The following is an 18,709-nucleotide window of genomic DNA, read 5'->3' as shown; positions in this document are numbered from 1 at the left end:
GTGAGGACAGGAACGTGTGGGCACCTGGAATGTCTGCCCTGCTTAGCCCCTGACACAGGTGGGGAAAGAAGACATGCAATCTCTTCATTGATGCGCAAACAGTACAAACACATATAATATCCTACAGGCCCATGGGCGCTCGTGTGTGCCTGTGGCTCATGCAGGGCTGTCAGGTGTGTGTGTGTTAGATACGGCCAGATTACCTGTATGCGTGGTGGACGGCATCCGGGAGCCTTGCACGCTCACCTGTGCAAGTGTTGTGAGCAGCGCAGGCCCTGTGGGTACCATTTGTGACTTTGGCACAGTGCCCACAGGGTGGACGAGAGTGTGTACCCCAACAGGGCTGGTGGTGAAACTGCCTGTGCGGTGCTTGGCCCCAAGATATGCGCGAGGGTGCGGGCCTTGAAATGGTGGGGGTGGGGAGGGGAGGAGTGACTTTAATTCGGTGTGAGGATGGCAACGTGAGGGAACTTGGAATGTCTGCCCTGCTTATTGCCTGCTGCTGACACATGCGGTGAACGAAGACATGCAATCTCTTCATTGATGCGCAAACAGTATCAACATATATAATATCTTACAGCCCCATCGGAGGCTCGTGTGTGCCTGTGGCTCATGCAGAGATGTCAGGTATGTGTGTGTTAGATACGGCCAGATTACCTGTATGCGTGGTGGACGGCATTCGGGAGTCTTGCACGCTCACCTGTGCAAGTTGTGTGCCCTGCTTATCGCCCACAGCTGCTCCCCCACTCGTGGTTAGCTCGCACCTAATGATGACCTTGGTAAAGAGCGCTCTACCCTTCCGACTATCCTACTAGTGCCAGTGCATGTGATACACGTGGCACTTGCAGGTGCTATGTATGTACAGGTGTATCCTTGAAGGAAGAGGTTTTATTCAGTGCAGTTCTTTTACGCCTGTTTGTGTCCTACAGGCCCATTGGTTGCTCGTGTGTGCCTGTGGCTCATGCAGGGCTGTCAGGTATGTGTGTGTTAGATACGGCCAGATTACCTGTATGCGTGGTGGACAGCATTCAGGAGCTTTGCACGCTCACCTGTGCAAGCTTTGTGAGCAGCGCAGGCCCTGTGGGTACCATTTGTGACTTCTGCACACTCCACACAGGGTGGACAAGAGTATGTGCCCCAACAGACCCATCAGGTGCAGTGAGTACACCCCTGGTGCCCTGTATACATGACCATGTGTGTCACAGGCGCCGTCCCTGTGGGTTGCGAGAGATCTTGTATGTATGTATTTGTTTGTAGAAAGTAGAATCACATCCCCACACCTTACTCAGGGACAACACCACACCACTCAGGGAGACCTCCACACTGCTCAGGGACACCACCACACTGCTCAGGGACACCACCACACCACTCAAGGACACCACCACATCACTCAGGGACACCACCACATCACTCAGGGACACCACCACATCCCTCAGCAACACCACCACATCACTCAAGAACACCACCACATCACTCAAGAACACCACCACAACACTCAGGGATCACATCACTCAGGAACACCACCACACCACTCAGGAACACCACCACATCACTCAGGGACACCACCAAATCACTCAGGGACACCATCACACATCACTCAGGGATATCCCCACACGTGACTCAGGGACATCCCCACACGTGACTCAGGGACATCCCCACACGTGACTCAGCGACATCCCCACACGTGACCCAGGGACATCCCCACACGTGACTCAGGGACATCCCCACACGTGACTCAGGGACATCCCCACACGTGACTCAGGGACATCTCCACACGTGACTCAGGGACACCACCAAACCATTCAGGGACACCTCCACACATGACTCAGGGACATCCCCACACATGACTCAGGGACATCCCCACACATGACTCAGGGACATCCCCACACATGACTCAGGGACATCCCCACACATGACTCAGGGACATCCCCACACATCACTCAGGGACACCATCACACATCACTCAGGGATACCATCACACATCACTCAGGGACATCCCCACACATGACTCAGGGACACCACCAAACCACTCAGGGACACCTCCACACATGAATCAGGGCCATCCCCACACATGACTCAGGGACACGACCACACTGCTCAGGTACACCACCACACCACTCAAGGACACCACCACATCACTCAGGGACACCACAACATCACTCAGGGGCACAACCACATCACTCAGGGACACCACCACATCCCTCAGGGAAACCACCACAACACTCAGGGACAGACCTGAACGGACAGATACGGCCAGATTACCTATATGCGTGGTGGGAGGGAGACAGAGACGGAGGGAGACAGTGGGTCGAAGATAGAGGGATAGAGATAAAGGGAGGGAGACAGAGAGAAGGAGGGAGACAGAAGGAGGGAGACAGATAAAAACTACCATCGACCATCCACCCATAAACTGAAAAAAATGTGGAAAGAAAAAAAGGCACCTCACGGTTGCAACACCAAGGGGGGACAGCTGACTGGTACTCGCCAGCAAACCCCATTTCTCATCATCGGTTACCTTTTTTCCAAGAAGAAAGGAAAGGGAAATAAAAAAGACATCACACCAATAAAACAAAAAACAAAACCAATGAAACATAAAATGAAAGAGAACCTAGATGTGATTCTATTTTCTACAAACAAATACACACATACAAGTTCTCTCGCAACCCACAGGGACTGCGCCTGTGACAGGCATGGTCATGTATACAGGGCACCAGGGGTGTACACACTGCAAACACTCATCCACCCTGTGTGGAGCATGCAGAAGTATGACCAAATGTATGCTTTAAGGAAGGGGTTGTATTCAGTGTAGTTATTTTGCGTCTGTTTGAGTCCTACAGGCCCATCTGGGGCTCGTGTGCGCTTGTGGCTCATGCAGGGCTGTCAGGTATGTGTGTGATAGATACAGCCAGATTACCTGTATGCATGGTGGACGGCATTCGGAAGCCTTGCACGCTCACCTGTGCAAGTGTTCTGAGCAGCCCAGGCCCTGTGGGTACCATTTGTGACTTTGGCACGGTGCCCACAGGGTGGACGAGAGTGTGTGCCCCAACAGGGCTTGTGGTGAAACTGCCTGTCCGGTGCTTGGCCCCAAGATATGCGTTTGGAGGCGCGAGGGTGCGGGCCTTGAAAAAGTTGGTTGGAGTGGCTTTAACTCAGTGTGAGGACAGGAACGTGAGGGCACCTGGAATGTCTGCCCTGCTTATCGCCTGCCGCTGACACATGCGGTGAAAGGAGACATGCAATCTCTGCATTGATGCGCAAACAGTACCAACATATATAATATCTTACAGGCCCATTCGGGGCTCGTGTGCGCCTGTGGCTCATGCAGGGCTGTCAGGTATGTGTGTGTTAGATACGGCCAGATTACCTGTATGCGTGGTGGACGGCATTCGGGAGCCTTGCACGCTCACCTGTGCAAGTTTTGTGCCCTGCTTTTCGCCCGCAGCTGCTCCCCCACTCGTGGTTAGTTCGCACCTAATGATGACCTTGGTAAAGAGCGCTCGGATTTCTGACTTGCTTATCGCCCGCAGCTGCTCCCCCACTTGTGGTTAGTTCGCACCTAATTTTGACCTTGGTAAAGAGCGCTCGGATTTCTGACCTGCTTTTCGCCCGCAGCTGCTCCCCCACTCGTGGTTAGTTCGCAACTAATGATGACCGCGCCCTAAGCAGCTCCTCCCCCACACGTAATTAGCAACTACGTAATGATGACGTTGGTAAAGAGCGCACGGATTTCTGGCCTGCTTTTCGCCCGCAGCTTCTCCCCCACACGTGGTTAAAACAGGTGTATCGTTGAAGGAAGAGGTTGTATTCAGTGCAGTTCGTTTGCACCTCCTTGAGTCCTAAAGGCCCATCGGGGGTTTGTGTGCGCCTGTGGCTCATGCAGGGCTGTCAGGTATGTGTTTGCTAGATACGGCCAGATTACCTGTATGCGTGGTGGAAGGCATCCGGGAGCCTTGCACGCTCACCTCTGCAAGTGTTGTGAGCAGCGCAGGCCCTGTGGGTACCATTTGTGACTTTGGCACGGTGCCCACAGGGTGGACGAGAGTGCGTAGCCAGGGCTGGGGGTGAATACGTTCTTGTCCGTTGCTTGGCCCCAAGATATGCGCGAGCAGGCGCGAGGGTGTGGGCCTTGAAAAGGTGTGGGGGGAGGGGGTGGAGTGTTTTTAGCTCGGTGTGAGGACAGGAAGGTGTGGGCACCTGGAATGTCTGCCCTGCTTAGCCCCTGACACAGGCGGGGAAAAAAGACATGCAATCTCTTCATTGATGCGCAAACAGTACCAACATATATAATATTCTACAGGCCCATGGGCGCTCATGTGTGCCTGTGGCTCATGCAGGGCTGTCAGGTGTTTGTGTGTTAGATACGGCCAGATTACCTATATGCGTGGTGGACGGCATCCGGGAGCCTTGCACGCTCACCTGTGCAAGTGTTGTGAGCAGCGCAGGCCCTGTGGGTACCATTTGTGACTTTGGAACGGTGCCCACAGGGTGGACGAGAGTGTGTGCTCCAACAGGGCTGGTGGTGAAACTGCCTGTCCGGTGCTTGGCCCCAAGATATGCGCGAGGGTGCGGGCCTTGAAATGTTGGGGGTGGGGGGGAGGAGTGGCTTTAAATCAGTATGAGGACGGGAACGCGAGGGAACTTGGAATGTCTGCCCTGCTTATCACCTGCTGCTGACACATGCGGTGAACGGAGACATGCAATCTCTTCATTGATGCGCAAACAGTATCAACATATATAATATCTTACAGCCCCATCGGGGGCTCGTGTGTGCCTGTGGCTCATGCAGGGATGTCAGGTATGTGTGTGTTAGATACGGCCTGATTACCTGTATGCGTGGTGGACGGCATTCGGTAGCCTTGCACGCTCACCTGTGCAAGTTGTGTGCCCTGCTTATCGCCCACAGCTGCTCCCCAACTCGTGGTTAGCTCGCACCTAATGATGACCTTGGTAAAGAGCGCTCCACCCTTAGGACTATCCTACTAGTGCCAGTGCATGTGATACACGTGGCACGTGCAGGTGCTATGTGTGAACAGGTGTATCCTTGAAGGAAGAGGTTGTATTCAGTGCAGTTCTTTTACGCCTGTTTGTGTCCTACAGGCCCATTGGTTGCTCGTGTGTGCCTGTGGCTCATGCAGGGCTGTCAGGTATGTGTGTGTTAGATACGGCCAGATTACATGTATGCGTGGTGGACGGCATTCTGGAGCTTTGCACGCTCAACTGTGCAAGTTTTGTGAGCAGCGCAGGCCCTGTGGGTACCATTTGTGACTTATGCATGCTTCACACAGGGTGGACGAGATTGTGTGCCCCAACAGACCCATCAGGTGCAGTGAGTACACCCCTGGTGCCCTGTATGCATGACCATGCGTGTCACAGGCGCAGTCCCTGTGGGTTGTGAGAGATCTTGTATGTGTGTATTTGTCTGTAGAAAGTAGAATCACATCTAGGTTCTCTTTCATTTTATGTTTCATTGGTTTCGTTTTTTGTTTTATTGGTGTGATGTCTTTTTTATTTCCCTTTCCTTTCTTCATGGAAAAAAGGTAACCGATGATGAGAAATGGGGTTTGCTGGCGAGTACCAGTCAGCTGTCCCCCCTTGGTGTTGCAACCGTGAGGTGCCTTTTTTCCTTTCCACATTTTTTTCAGTTTATGGGTGGATCGTCGATGGTAGTTTGTATCTGTCTCCCTCCTTCTGTCTCCCTCCTTCTCTCTGTCTCCCTCCCTTTACCTCTATCCCTCTATCTTCCACCCTCTGTCTCCCTCAGTCTCTGTCTCCCTCTGTCTCCCTCCTTCTCTGTCTTCCTCCCTGTCTCCCTCCCTATATCTCCCTCCGCCTGTCACCCTCCCTCTGTCAGCCTCTGACAGCCTCCCTCTGCAGGTGCTATGCGTGAACTGGTGTATCCTTGAAGGAAGAGGTATTCAGTGCAGTTCTTTTGCGCCAGTTTGTGTTCTACAGGCCCATCAGGAGCTCGTGTGTGCCTGTGGCTCATGCAGGGCTGTCAGGTATGTGTCTGTTAGATACGGCCAGATTACCTGTATGCATGGTGGACGGCATTCGGGAGCCTTGCACACTCACCTGTGCAAGTTTTGTGAGCAGCGCAGGCCCCGTCGGTAACATTTGTGACTTTGGGACGGTCCCCACAGGGTGGACGAGAGTGTGTGCCCCAACAGGGCTGGTGGTGAAACTGCCTGTCTGGTGCTTGGCCCCAAGATATGCGCGAGGGTGCCGGGATTTAAATGGTGGAGGGCGGGGTGTCGAGGGGCTTTAGCTCGGTGTGAGGACGGTAACGTGGCGGCACCAGGAATGTCTGCCCTGCTTATCCGCTGACACAGGTGGTGAAAGGAGACATGCAATCTCTTCATTGATGCGCAAACAGTACCAACATTTATAATGTCCTACAGGCCCATCGGGTGCTCGTGTGTGCCTGTGGCTCATGCAGGGCTGTGTGTGATAGATACGGCCAGATTACCTGTATGCGTGGTGGACGGCATTCGGGAGATTTGCGCGCTCACCTGTGCAAGTTTTGTGAGCAGCGCAGGCCCTGTGGGTACCATTTGTGGCTTCTGCACGCTCCACACAGGGTGGACGAATGTGTGTGCCCCAACAGACCCGTCAGGTGCAGTAAGTACACACCGGGTGCCCTGTATGCAGGACCATGTGTGTCACAGGCACAGTCCCTGTGGGTTGCGACAGATCTTGTATGTGTGTATTTGTTTGTAGAAAGTAGAATCACATCTAGGTTCTCTTTCATTTTATGTTTCTTTGGTTTCTTTTTTTGTTTAATTGGTGTGATGTCTTTTTTATTTCCCTTCCCTTTCTTTTTGGAAAAAAGGTAACCGATGATGAGAAATGGGGTTTGCTGGCGAATACCAGTCAGTTGTCCCCCCTTGGTGTTGCAATCGTGAGGTGCCTTTTTTCCTTGCCACATTTTTTTCAGTTTATGGGTGGATGGTCGATGGTAGTTTTTTATCTGTCTCCCTCCTTCTCTCTGTCTCCCTCCCTTTACCTCTATCCCTCTATCTTCCACCCTCTGTCTCCCTCCGTCAGTCTCTCTCCTTCTCTGTCTCCCTCTCTGTCTCCTCCATTTCCCTCTATCCCTCTATCTTCCTCCCTTTGTCTCCGTCTCCCTCCCTCCCGGTCTCTCTCCCTCCCTCCTTGTCTCTCTCCCTCCCTCCTTGTCTCTCTCCCTCCCTCCTTGTCTCTCTCCCTCCCTCCTTGTCTCTCTCCCTCCCTCCCTGTCTCTCTCCCTCCCTCCCTGTCTCTCTCCCTCCCTCCCTGTCTCTCTCCCTCCCTCCCTGTCTCTCTCCCTCCCTCCCTGTCTCTCTCCCTCCCTCCCTGTCTCTCTCCCTCCCTCCCTGTCTCTCTCCCTCCCTCCCTGTCTCTCTCCCTGTCTCCCTCCCTCCCTGTCTCCCTCCCTCCCTGTCTCCCTCCCTGTAACCCTCCCTCTCTGTCTCCCTCCTTCTCTGTCTCCCTCCTTCTCTGTCTCCCTCCTTCTCTGTCTCCCTCCTTCTCTGTCTCCCTCCTTCTCGGTCTCCCTCCGTCAGCCTCCCTCCATCAGCCTCCCTCCGTCAGCCTCCCTCCATCAGCCTCCCTCCGTCAGCCTCCCTCCGTCAGCCTCCCTCCGTCAGCCTCCCTCCGTCAGCCTCCCTCCGTCAGCCTCCCTCTGTCAGCCTCCCTCTGTCAGCCTCCCTCTGTCTCCATCTCTGTCTGTCTCTCCCATTTCTCTGGTTTGGAAAAAACGCATCCGGATCGTATTTTTCCCAACCGGCTCGCATTCGGTACGCTTCCAACCGAGATTGGAATCGGCTCCTTAGTGGTATATAATAAACAGAACAATGCTTAATACAAAATCTTTTATTTTCAGAAACAACATGCGTATCCCCCTTGTTTGCAGAATCTGCTTGAAAAGTACATTCTCCCTTTATGCTCACTTGATGAGAAGATGCATGAAGAGCTGCTCCTCAGAGGTTAGAAGGACAGCTGTGAAGGATGCTAAAGAATCGGTTGTCTCACATCTTCGTCATGGAATGGTGTTCCAATATGAGAATCTTCAGAAAATCTTTGATGAAACAACCAAAAGAAAAGTAATCACTCTGCTTGAGTCAAGTGGATGCTTAATTGATGCGAAGCCTGAAAAGTCACTTTCATTGTAAGTAAAATATATATGTTGGACTTCTCTTAGCATCCATTTCTTATCTGTCGCAACAATACATTGAATTATAACTTACACTGTTCTTCACTTCAAGTTTAAATATTGCATATTTTTAACGTTCCGACTTTACCCTCCTAGGAAAACAGGACCTGAAGATGAACAGCTCGGAGAAGAAGAGAAAAAGAAAATGAAAAACATCATGAAATGTAAGTTGCAACACTGTGGTTTTAACTGTTATAAAATATGTATTTGTTTCAAACAGTTAATCAAATTAATGTTTCATATATCATAGCTGCAAAACGCACATATGTGAAGTGAAGACGCTGGTGGAATGTCTCATGATTTTGAAGGTTGCAAAACACAATTTCATCACTGTTATGCAAAAACTGGCCGTCAGCAGCAAATTAAGTGTTCAGGAGAACTTGCAAGTGTTATATTATCTGGAAGCAATTTTTCTCCTGAAATATTTACAAAAGCCAATTGTTGTTAAGAGCTTTCTTGTAAGTATATGCATTACCCCTTTATTTCCAGTTTGAAAAGTGTATTTATTGGAGATGTTCAAACATGTACATGATAACAAAAACGTATTTTCTCAGGTTGAAGAATGGTTGGAAAGGACCCATCAGACCGAGGATGGTATGACATTTGCAATTATAACAGTTATGAAAATGAATTCTGGGCAATCGCGAGAAACAAGATTTGATTTAAATGCTGTTGAAGAAAATGTAGGTACCTTTTTATAATAGTAACGCCTGAAATGAGATCCCTGTTTAACTCATCAACTGAAACATATACCCAAATTTCTTTTTAGAATGTTGTTTTTAGAAACTTTTTTGATGATAAGGTATCCCTATATATCCTTTATTTTAATCACTAAAATCACAGTTTAATAATTATTGTTATTGCATATGACACAATTATATTTGAATATATGTATTGAATATTCATATAATGCTTCAACTTTGTTTTAGTGGTTTCACATGTATTTTACAATGCTACGTCCCAAGATGCTGAAGAACAGCAAGGCACTGACGAGAGCAGCCCTGGAAAAGATTACTTTTTTGTTTCCTCTGAAGGAGAGGAAGTTTACAATGCAACATTAAATGTCACAAGGTTAATTGAAAGGTAAGTGTTGGAAAGTAGGATCTTTAAGGCATGGATCCCCCCACTTTTGCTGGTGTCAGTGTGCCTAGACTGTAATAGTCTGGGATCCTGCTAATCATGACCCCAGTGTAGAGGCTCTCTCATCTCTAAATTGGTTGTTGGTACTTCGTAAACCCCCATAATGTGGAAAGATGTTTGTGGAAATTATTTTTCGATTGCGTGCAACACATTATATTGCTGTTCCTGAACCGACTTTCTGCCTTCATCTGTAACTTTTTAAACTAGTAATTATTGAATTACTAAGTCAATTGAAAATGTGAATTTTTCTTACAGATTACCAAATGTGAAGAGAAAGGAAGTGGTGAAAACCTTTGAGGACGCTGCAGTTACAAATTTATGTGACCAAGAGAATAGCATTGTCTTACAGTACATAAAACAAGCTAGTGGCAATGTAAACGGACCCAGTGAGAAGCTAAATTTCTCTAAGCATCCATGTTACTGGAGAAACAGGCCCATTTCAACTCTGAGTAATCATTTAACACTTTAAAGAGACAATTTAAGTTTGACAATACATGTATCCAATAACTCTAAAACATTTTGTCTATTTTTATTTCAGTTCCATTGAAAATAGAGTTGCCAGCATCTCCCATGCCCAAGTTATAGAGCCACAGGAACAGTAAGTTTAGATATATAATATTAAATTATATGCAATTTGTGCTAGTGTTTTCACAACAAATTGTGAATTTGTTTCACAAGCATATTTTGAATGCATATTTGTATTTTGTAGGACAAATTGCTACAGAAAAAGAACGTCAACAATCGCAGCAGCAGCTTATCGTTACCATAAAATGGATAATGAGTCAGCTTCTAAAAGAATGCTGGAGGAGTTTCCAGTGACTCTGAATGGACAACCACCAAAAAAAAAGATCCGTGTTGCGTTGGTCGGGGAACATTCACGGTACTGCTATCGCAGTTGGAGACTTTTACAACAAGCATTGAGAAGGGAAGAAGTGCAGAGTAAGTGTTTTTGAATTTTAATGAAATCTTCTAATAAGGGTGTAGTTTATATAATGTTACATAACACTAAAAAACTGCTTTATTTATATGCAGAACACTTTACAAGACGAATGCCAACAGAACACCAAATCAAAACTTTCTACATGAAAATGGAATGGAACAAGAACCGTCCAGGTATACAAGATGCCATTGAAGGTTATATTCCTACAGCAAACAGAAAATGGGACCTAGGCGATGAAGGTATAGCATCGTTGGTGGAGCGTCAGTCTTGGAGAGGGCTTCATGTCACAATTGATGACATAAAGGGAAAGAAAGTCATCACTACTCAAGTGTTCAAGAAAGGAGAGATTATTTGTGATTACCATGGAATGGTAATAACTGCAGAGGAAGGGAAACGAATGATGGAAGAGTCACAAGAAGAAGAGATGGGATACTTATTCTTTTTTCAGGAACGCTCGGGTAAGAAATTGTGTGTAGATGCAAAAACACAACCCTGCAAGTGTCATACAAATATGGAAACAATAGGACGGTTAATAAATCACTCAAAGAAAAAGTGTAACATTAAGCCTAATCAGGTAACACTAGATATATTTGGGAGTATTCAACATGTAATTATTTTCACTGCATTGAGAGATATTAGTGTTGAGGAAGAGCTGTTATTTGATTATGGAGTTTCAAGGAAATCGTTTAAGGGAGAAGGAGCAGAGTTAGTTTGGTTAGATACATGAGAAAATAAAGGTTAGAAAGCTCAGTTCCGATGCACTGAAGGAGTTATTAACATTATCAATGTAACCACTATTAAAACTATTGATTTTATTTACAATCTAGATCATTTTTTTGTTCTTCCCTGACAATATCAGGAACACTCACCCAAGTTCTGGACCCCATAGTATACCTCAGATGACATAGCAGGAGTGTCTAAGACTCATTTCTGGCCTCAAGGGATGACTTTTTGAAGTTTGTGTGTTTAAGGGGGCAAAGTCACTGCTTCCACCCAGCCCAAGGTGCTCAAAATCGGGTACGATATCAGGTTTTTCCCTTGGCTGGAAGCTGAAAAAAAGTAATACAATACCAAAGGTATATAGATCACATCAAAGCATCAGATCTGACCTTACTAATAAGTGTATTCATATCTTGTGCACTCAAACAGTGTCTCTGATATCCATTCTGAGCTATTTGGAAAATTAGCAAATCTTGTCAAAAAAACTTTTTTTGACAATTTTTGGTATCAACTCTAATGACTGTTTGCAGGTCCATGTGGGAACCAGGACCTCATATTATATCTCAGGTGATATAGCAAGAGAGGCTAGGGTTCATTTCCAGCCTCCAGGTACATGTCTGACTTCTATTTCTAACATTTCGAGATATTTGGTGTCAAACTCATTTTTTCCGTTATGGGCTATAGAGCTCAGAGTTGGGCCATAGAGCTCAGAGTCACATCACATTTCTAGTTCTGGACCCAAGGATCCCATAGTATACATCAGATAATATTGCAGGAGTGTCTAAGACCCATGTCTAGACTCTAGGGGAGACTTTTTGAAGTTTTTGGGGGCAAAGTCACTTCTTCCAACTAGCCCAAGGTGATCAAAATCGGGTACAATATCAGGTTTTTCCTTGGCTGGAAGCTGAAGATAAAAAAACGTGTATTTAGGTCCTGTGCACTCAAACAGTGTCTCCGATATCCATTCTGAGCTATTTGAAAAATTAGCAAATCTTGTCAAAAAAACATTTGACGATTTTGGTAATTTTTGGTATCAACCCTCCTGACTGTTTTTGGGTCCCTGTGGCCACCAGGACCCTATATTATATCTCAGGTGATATAGCAAGAGTGGCTAAGGCTCATTTCCAACCTCCAGGTACATGTCTGAGTCCTATTTCTGACATTTTGAGGTGTTTGGTGTCAAGTTCATTTTTACCATTATAGGCCCTAGAGCTCAGAGTCGCATCACATTTCTAGTTCTGGACCCAAGAACACCATAGTATACTTCGGATGACATGCCAAGAGTATATAAGACCCATTTCTGGCCTTCAGGGGTGACTTTTTAAAGTTTTTGGGTTTATGAAGCAAAGTCACTTTTTCCACCCAGCCCAAGGTTCTCAAAATCGGGTACGATATCAGAACGGCTTCAGCTATTAAGGGCTGAGAAAGAAAGTCACAAATCCACTGTCCTATCTTATAGTAAACTCACTGCGAAGCAAGGAATGGAACCTTACCTGAGGGTCATGTATAATGCTCAGGACCGCTATGCCATGACCTGTTTTAGATTTAACATGCTCCACCATCTTTTTGCACTTCCGGCTCGGTTCACTCATACAGTGGCAGAGAAGGGTACCTGCGGCTGCGACCATAGGTCTCCGCAGGATACCCTTCACTTTGTTTTATTGTGTCCATTCTATACAGTACCAAGGCGCAGGTTCCTGGTGGGGATTTTGAAAGACTCAAAGTTTAAACAAGCGAAATTGGCCCTGAAGTTCCTACAGGAAGCTGAAGACGCTTATACTCTTTTCTGCACTATAAACTTTATCCGGATGGCACTACGGCTAAGGAAAACCAGAGAATTAGGACTCTAACATTACCTGACCCCTTGAATAATTAACCCCTTGCCCCACTAGCTTAATGAATTATGGTGTTAGATAATTTTATCCTTTATAATCTTTTTTAATGGAAATTCACCTTTTTAAATATTTGTGTGTATATTGTATATGTGCTTTTATGGTGTCTTTTTAAGAACCGAATAAAGATTACAAATTGAAATAGACCTTTCTAACAAGTGTATTCATATCTTGTGCACTCAAACAGTGTCTCTGATATCCATTCTGAGCTATTTGGAAAATTAGCAAATCTTGTCCCAAAAAATTTTTGGGACGATTTTTGCTAATTTTCAGTATCAACCCTCCTGACTGTTTTTGGGTCCCTTTGGCCACCAGGACCCTCTATTATATCTCAGGTGATATAGCAAGAGTGGCTAGGGCTCATTTCCAGCCTCCAGGTACATGTCTGAGTCCTATTTCTGACATTTTGAGGTGTTTGGTGTCAAATTCATTTTTTCCATTATATGCCCTAGAGCTCAGAGTCACATCACATTTCTAGTTCTGGACCCAAGAACACCATAGTATACCTCAGATGACATGCCAAGAGTGTCTAAGACCCATTTCTGGCCTCCAGGCGTGACTTTTTGAAGTTTTTGGGTTTAAGGGGGCAGTCACTTTTTCCACCCAGCCCAAGGTTCTCAAAATCGGGTACGATACCAGGTTTTTCCATTGGCTGGAAGCTGAAAAAAAAACTTTATATAATACCAAAGTTATATATATCACATGAAAGCATCAGATCTGACCTTACTAATAAGTGTATTCATATCTTGTGCACTCAAACAGTGTCTCTGATATCCATTTTGAGCTATTTGGAAAATTAGCAAATCTTGTCAAAAAACCATTTTTTGACGATTTTTTCTAATTTTCAGTATCAACCCTCCTGACTGTTTTTGGGTCCCTGTGGCCACCAGGACCCTATATTTATTCTCAGGTAATATAGCAAGAGTGGCTAGGGCTCATTTCCAGCCTCCAGGTACATGTCTGAGTCCTATTTCCGACATTTTGAGGTGTTTGGTGTAAATTCATTTTTTCCATTATAGGCCCTAGATCTCAGAGTCACATCACATTTCTAGTTCTGGACCCAAGAACACCATAGTATACCTCAGATGACATGCCAAGAGTGTCTAAGACCCATTTCTGGCCTCCAGGGGTGACGTTTTGGAAGTTTTTGGGTTTAAGGGGGCAAAGTCACTTTTTCCACACAGCCCAAGGTTCTTGAAATCTGGTACGATATCAGGTTTTTCCCTTGGCTGGAAGCTGAAAAAAAAACTTTATATAATACCAAAGGTATATATATCACATGAAAGCATCAGATCTGACCTTTCTAACAAGTGTATTCATATCTTGTGCACTCAAACAGTGTCTCTGATATCCATTCTGAGCTATTTGGAAAATTAGCAAATCTTGTCAAAAAAACATTTTTTGACGATTTTTGCTAATTTTCAGTATCAACCCTCCTGACTGTTTTTGGGTCCCTGTGGTTATACATAGTCTTTGACTTTTAATAGCAGTATATTTAATGTCATTCTGTTTAAAAAAATGTGCTATTCTAAATGTGCAACTTTTCTCTTTTCTTCCTAGCAAAGTCAATCGCATTTCTCTTGTTTGCGTGAAGTGTTTTAAAAACAGTGTTCAGTTGCCACTTCACTTGTCTAGAGTTTGCATGAAGCAAAGCACTCCTGAAGAGATTAGAAAAACAGTCAAAGAAGCTAGATCATCCATGATTGACCATCTTGCGAATGGAAGGATCTACAATTATGAAAATCTCAAGCTTCTTATCAATGAAGAGGCCCTGATACCTGTTATAAAAATGTTGGAAACAAATGGTTGTTTCGTTGTTGGAAAGCCTGTTGATCCAATTGTTGTGTAAGTAAACAATCTTTCGATAATTATTGTTAGTTTGCTATCATTGTTAGCTCTTTATACATTATCAATTGTTATATATCCTCTATTTCACTAACAGATGATTTTAATTTTGGAGGGGGAGGGGGGTCTAAATTCTACCCATGCATATTGTTGCACCCGTGTAAGGAAACCTATGTTTTTTATTACCTTGTATATTTGTCCACTCCATTTTTAAGGCTCAAATATAACCCTTTCTTTTTAGACTTCCTGTGACATCAGAAGAAGAAATGGATGCTGACCTTCAGATAGACGAGGAAGAAGGAACTGAGAAAGAATCTGAATTATATCAACCGTAAGTTTAAATAACCACTATCTGTTTGCATCACCTGCTTCTTGGTTAACTATTTAATCTTAAACAGTTTGTTTTCTAAAACATTTTACCATTCAATTCAACAGCCAAAAGGAAAATCATGGCAGACATCCATACGCAAGAAGTTTAGTGACATGGGACTTTACCGGAAGCATTCCTTGGATTGCCAACTTTTAGTTGGTTTCCGGAGCTATTTGAAAGAGGATCTCTCTGTCTGCAACTTCAAGCAAGAGGTAATATGAAAAGGCACTTACTACTATAGCTGTTTCTACTGCGAATACTATTAATAATGATTTTCAGCAAATTATATAATAACTGTTATCTGTATTTTTTTAATTAAAGCTGGAAAATGTAGCACAATTCCTATATTTCTACAATCCAGAAGAACCAACTACGGATTTCATTAAGAATATCCCTCGGACACACGAGTTTTTCAATCAGCTAAAAACATCAGGCCTGGCCCAGCAGACAATTGTCAACTACATGAAAAATCGAAAGCGTTTTGTCACTTACCTTTCTACAGATTTAAGAGAGAGTGAACTTGACCTATATACAGCCGCTCAGCATTTTCTCTCCGTAATGAAAGATATGCAGAAAAAAAATAGTAGAGGCATTTCTAAAGAAGTAACGCACAGAAGGTAAAAGTTTATGATTTGTTAAGTACAATAGCCATCAGATGAAAATATACAGTAACATTTCCTATAACTGTAGATTCAAATTTTCTCTCTGACACTTATCATGACTTTCCACATATGTCTTAGGTTCATGGAGTTTACAGCAGAAAAAATAACTCCTGGAAACTGCTTACGTATCTTGGAGAAAGCAAAGGAGGAATTCCTTGAAGTCATCGAAAAACTTGCCAACAAGCAAAAATTCTCTGTGCAGGATACACTCTTGGCTTTATACTATTTAGAGGCACTATTGCTCCTAAAACATGTACAAAGACCTGGTGTTGTGAAGAATTTTCAGGTATGGTAACAAAATAAAAACAATTACTAGGATCCATCAACGTAGCATCAGAGCCTTCCTTCTTCCTCTGCATGACCATGCTCAATGGTTAATTTTTGTATGTCTTAAAAGAAGGACTTTTAAAGAATTATAAACACTATGTAATATTATAAATATCTCACAATTTTACATGTTAAAGAATGGGAAGAAATGATATAATAACAACAAATGATATAGTAACTGTTTCTTTTTTTTCTTTAATTAAAGCTGGACAATGTAGCAACATTCGTATTTTTCTACAATCCTGAAGCACCAACTACAGATTTTATTAAGAACATCCATCGGACACGCAAATGTTTCAATCAGCTAATCATCGGAGCCTTCCTTCTTCCTCTGTATAACCATTCTCAATGGTTAATTGTTGTATCTCTTAAAAGAAGGACTTTAAAAAAATTATAAACACTATGTAATTATTATAAATATCTCACAATTTTGCAGGTTAAAGAATGGGAACAACGAAGAAAATACCATGATGATGACGGCAACTATTATGCAATTGTTGCAGTCAAAGAACACAAGACGGCAGCTCAGCAGATTGCATCATTTTGTTTAAGCAGTGAAGAAGAACAGGTGGGTATAGACAGTTCAATTCGTATTGACCTTTTAAAATATTACAGATTGTGAATACTTCAGTCACAGATGCATTTTTAATGTGAATTCATATTAGTTTCTCTCTGCACTTGCAGTGGTTTGAGCACTATCTCACAACGATCAGGCCTGATATGTTAAGGAAGAGGACGACTGCTTCAACAGATACATTTTTCATATCTTCCACTGGAGGAGCAATGTACAATCCGTCTAATGATCTCCACCGATTTCATGAAAGGTATTATTGCAGTGATGGCTGCATACTTTTGAGTTCACATGCTCCGAATGGCTGATGTTTGTCTATAAGTTGAATAGGGATTGTGGTTAATTTGGCATCCAAATAGATGGCTTTAGCATTACCTCTGTTGAAAATGTTATCAGCTCACGAGCCAAATAAATCCTTGAAATAAATATGCATAAAAAGTCAAACAGGTGTCACATGTAAATAATTGTTACAGATACGGTGTCCCTTCAGTCACAAGCCAGCAAGCGAGACGTGTTTTCGAGACAGCAACAAAAAAAGACTGCTCTGACGCGAAAAAAAGCCTTGTGGCTGATTATATGGCACATTCTACTTCGACAGCTGAAAAGCACTATAGAATGATGGAGGTGGAAAATATCTGTGCTGCAGCAAAACTGCTGAATAAGCTTACACAGGAAATTCCACGGTGAGAAAACAATCATTGCTTTTGTTCTCTCTTTGACTTATAGAAAACACAGTTGCAATACTATAATCATTAGAATTCAATGACAAATAATTGTTATATTTAGACCTTTATTTCAAACAATAACTAGCCATTAATACTGTTTGTGTTCATTTACAGGGACTTGAAACAAAAGTCTAATGTGCATTTTGCAGCCCTCCCTAAAGAGCAACATCAAAGGTATGCAATGTAATATGTTTTCTTTTGTTTATTAAATATAAATCTCTATTTTATAAATGTATGAACACTTTGTATATTATGTTTTACTTTTTCTGTTCTTTAATTTACATATATATTCTGTAACATGCGGTTTCAGAATTCAGTTGCTAAAATTTAAAGGGTTTCTTGCATTTTGAAAATCTAAATTAACTAAACCTGCAAATGATCTCTATTGAAATCATTCTCTTTATATCACACAGCACTATTGTGATCTGCTATTGCCATAGTTTCAATATGTTTTTTCTGTACATTTAAAGGGCACATAAGAGCGAGAAGTTTAATTCCAAAGTTAATGCTGACGATGGGGATGCTATGCTTCTACACATTGAAAATATGTTTCCAGTAACTCTTAATGGGGAGCCACCCAAAATAAAACAACGAACTGAAATCTCTGGGATTCACGAACGTCGGGTGTATCTTAACTGGCGTCTTAAGCAGCAACGTATGAGAAAGGAGAAAACCATGAGTAAGTGAATATTCAGATTTGCTGAAATGTATTTACAAATATCCATTGTAGAAAGCATTATTCATTTTATTTTGTTTGTTTAAATCACAGACCATTTTCCACGAAGGCTACCGACCGAAAAGATGGTGAAGAAGTTTTATTCCAAAATGACATGGACGACAAATGTCCCGGAAATACAAGATGTAATTGCCAGCTGGAGGCCAATGTCAGAAGCCACATCACCGATGATGGATAAGCACATTCAGTCATGTGTGCAGCGCCAACGGTGGTGTGGAGTCTCTGTAATTAATCAAGAAGGGACAATGACGGTCATCACAGACCGCATTTTTCAAAAAGGAGAGGTTGTGTGTGACTTTCATGGAAAACGAATTACTGTGGCTGAAGGACTAAAGAAAATAAAAGAACTTCATAAGAAGGAAATGAATCACTTATTATTTTTTAAACATCATGAGGATACACACTGCTTGGATGCCACCATAAGTCCATGTACATGCCACCCTCAAATCCAAACGCCAGGTAGATTGCTACCAACGTCTAAAAAAACAAAAAGGCAATCTGAAGCCAGTGCTAGAGACAGTTCCCACAGGTGACACATATAGCTATTCTATTTTGTTTGTGGCATTGGAAACTATTATGATCAAATC

The 18,709-nt window shown here is 43.8% G+C and overlaps 1 protein-coding gene across 1 annotated transcript; it reads left to right on the top strand.

Annotated features, from left to right (window-relative positions):
- Positions 1-14,528: 14,528 nt before the first annotated feature.
- LOC147662620 (uncharacterized) lies at positions 14,529-17,348 on the top strand. Its single transcript, XM_086951045.1, has 8 exons — positions 14,529-14,731; positions 14,973-15,062; positions 15,130-15,313; positions 15,423-15,718; positions 15,842-16,049; positions 16,527-16,658; positions 16,775-16,914; positions 17,135-17,348. Exons 1-8 carry the CDS (start codon positions 14,529-14,531, stop codon positions 17,346-17,348), a joined length of 1,467 nt encoding a protein of 488 aa, XP_086807171.1.
- The last annotated feature ends 1,361 nt before the right edge of the window (positions 17,349-18,709 follow it).

This window comes from Lissotriton vulgaris, unplaced genomic scaffold (assembly GCF_964263255.1).
Source record: "Lissotriton vulgaris unplaced genomic scaffold, aLisVul1.2 SCAFFOLD_1456, whole genome shotgun sequence".
In the NCBI taxonomy this organism is placed as follows: domain Eukaryota; kingdom Metazoa; phylum Chordata; class Amphibia; order Caudata; family Salamandridae; genus Lissotriton; species Lissotriton vulgaris.
This window is presented reverse-complemented; position numbering and strand designations above follow the sequence as displayed.

Excerpts from the sequence above, each read along its gene's own strand:
- LOC147662620 (XM_086951045.1), top strand. The coding sequence starts at position 14,529 with ATGAAGCAAAGCACTCCTGAAGAGATTAGAAAAACAGTCAAAGAAGCT. Across the intron at positions 15,719-15,841 it reads AAAGAAGTAACGCACAGAAG|GTTCATGGAGTTTACAGCAG; the intron begins GTAAAAGTTTAT and ends CATATGTCTTAG. Across the intron at positions 16,659-16,774 it reads TAAGCAGTGAAGAAGAACAG|TGGTTTGAGCACTATCTCAC; the intron begins GTGGGTATAGAC and ends CTGCACTTGCAG.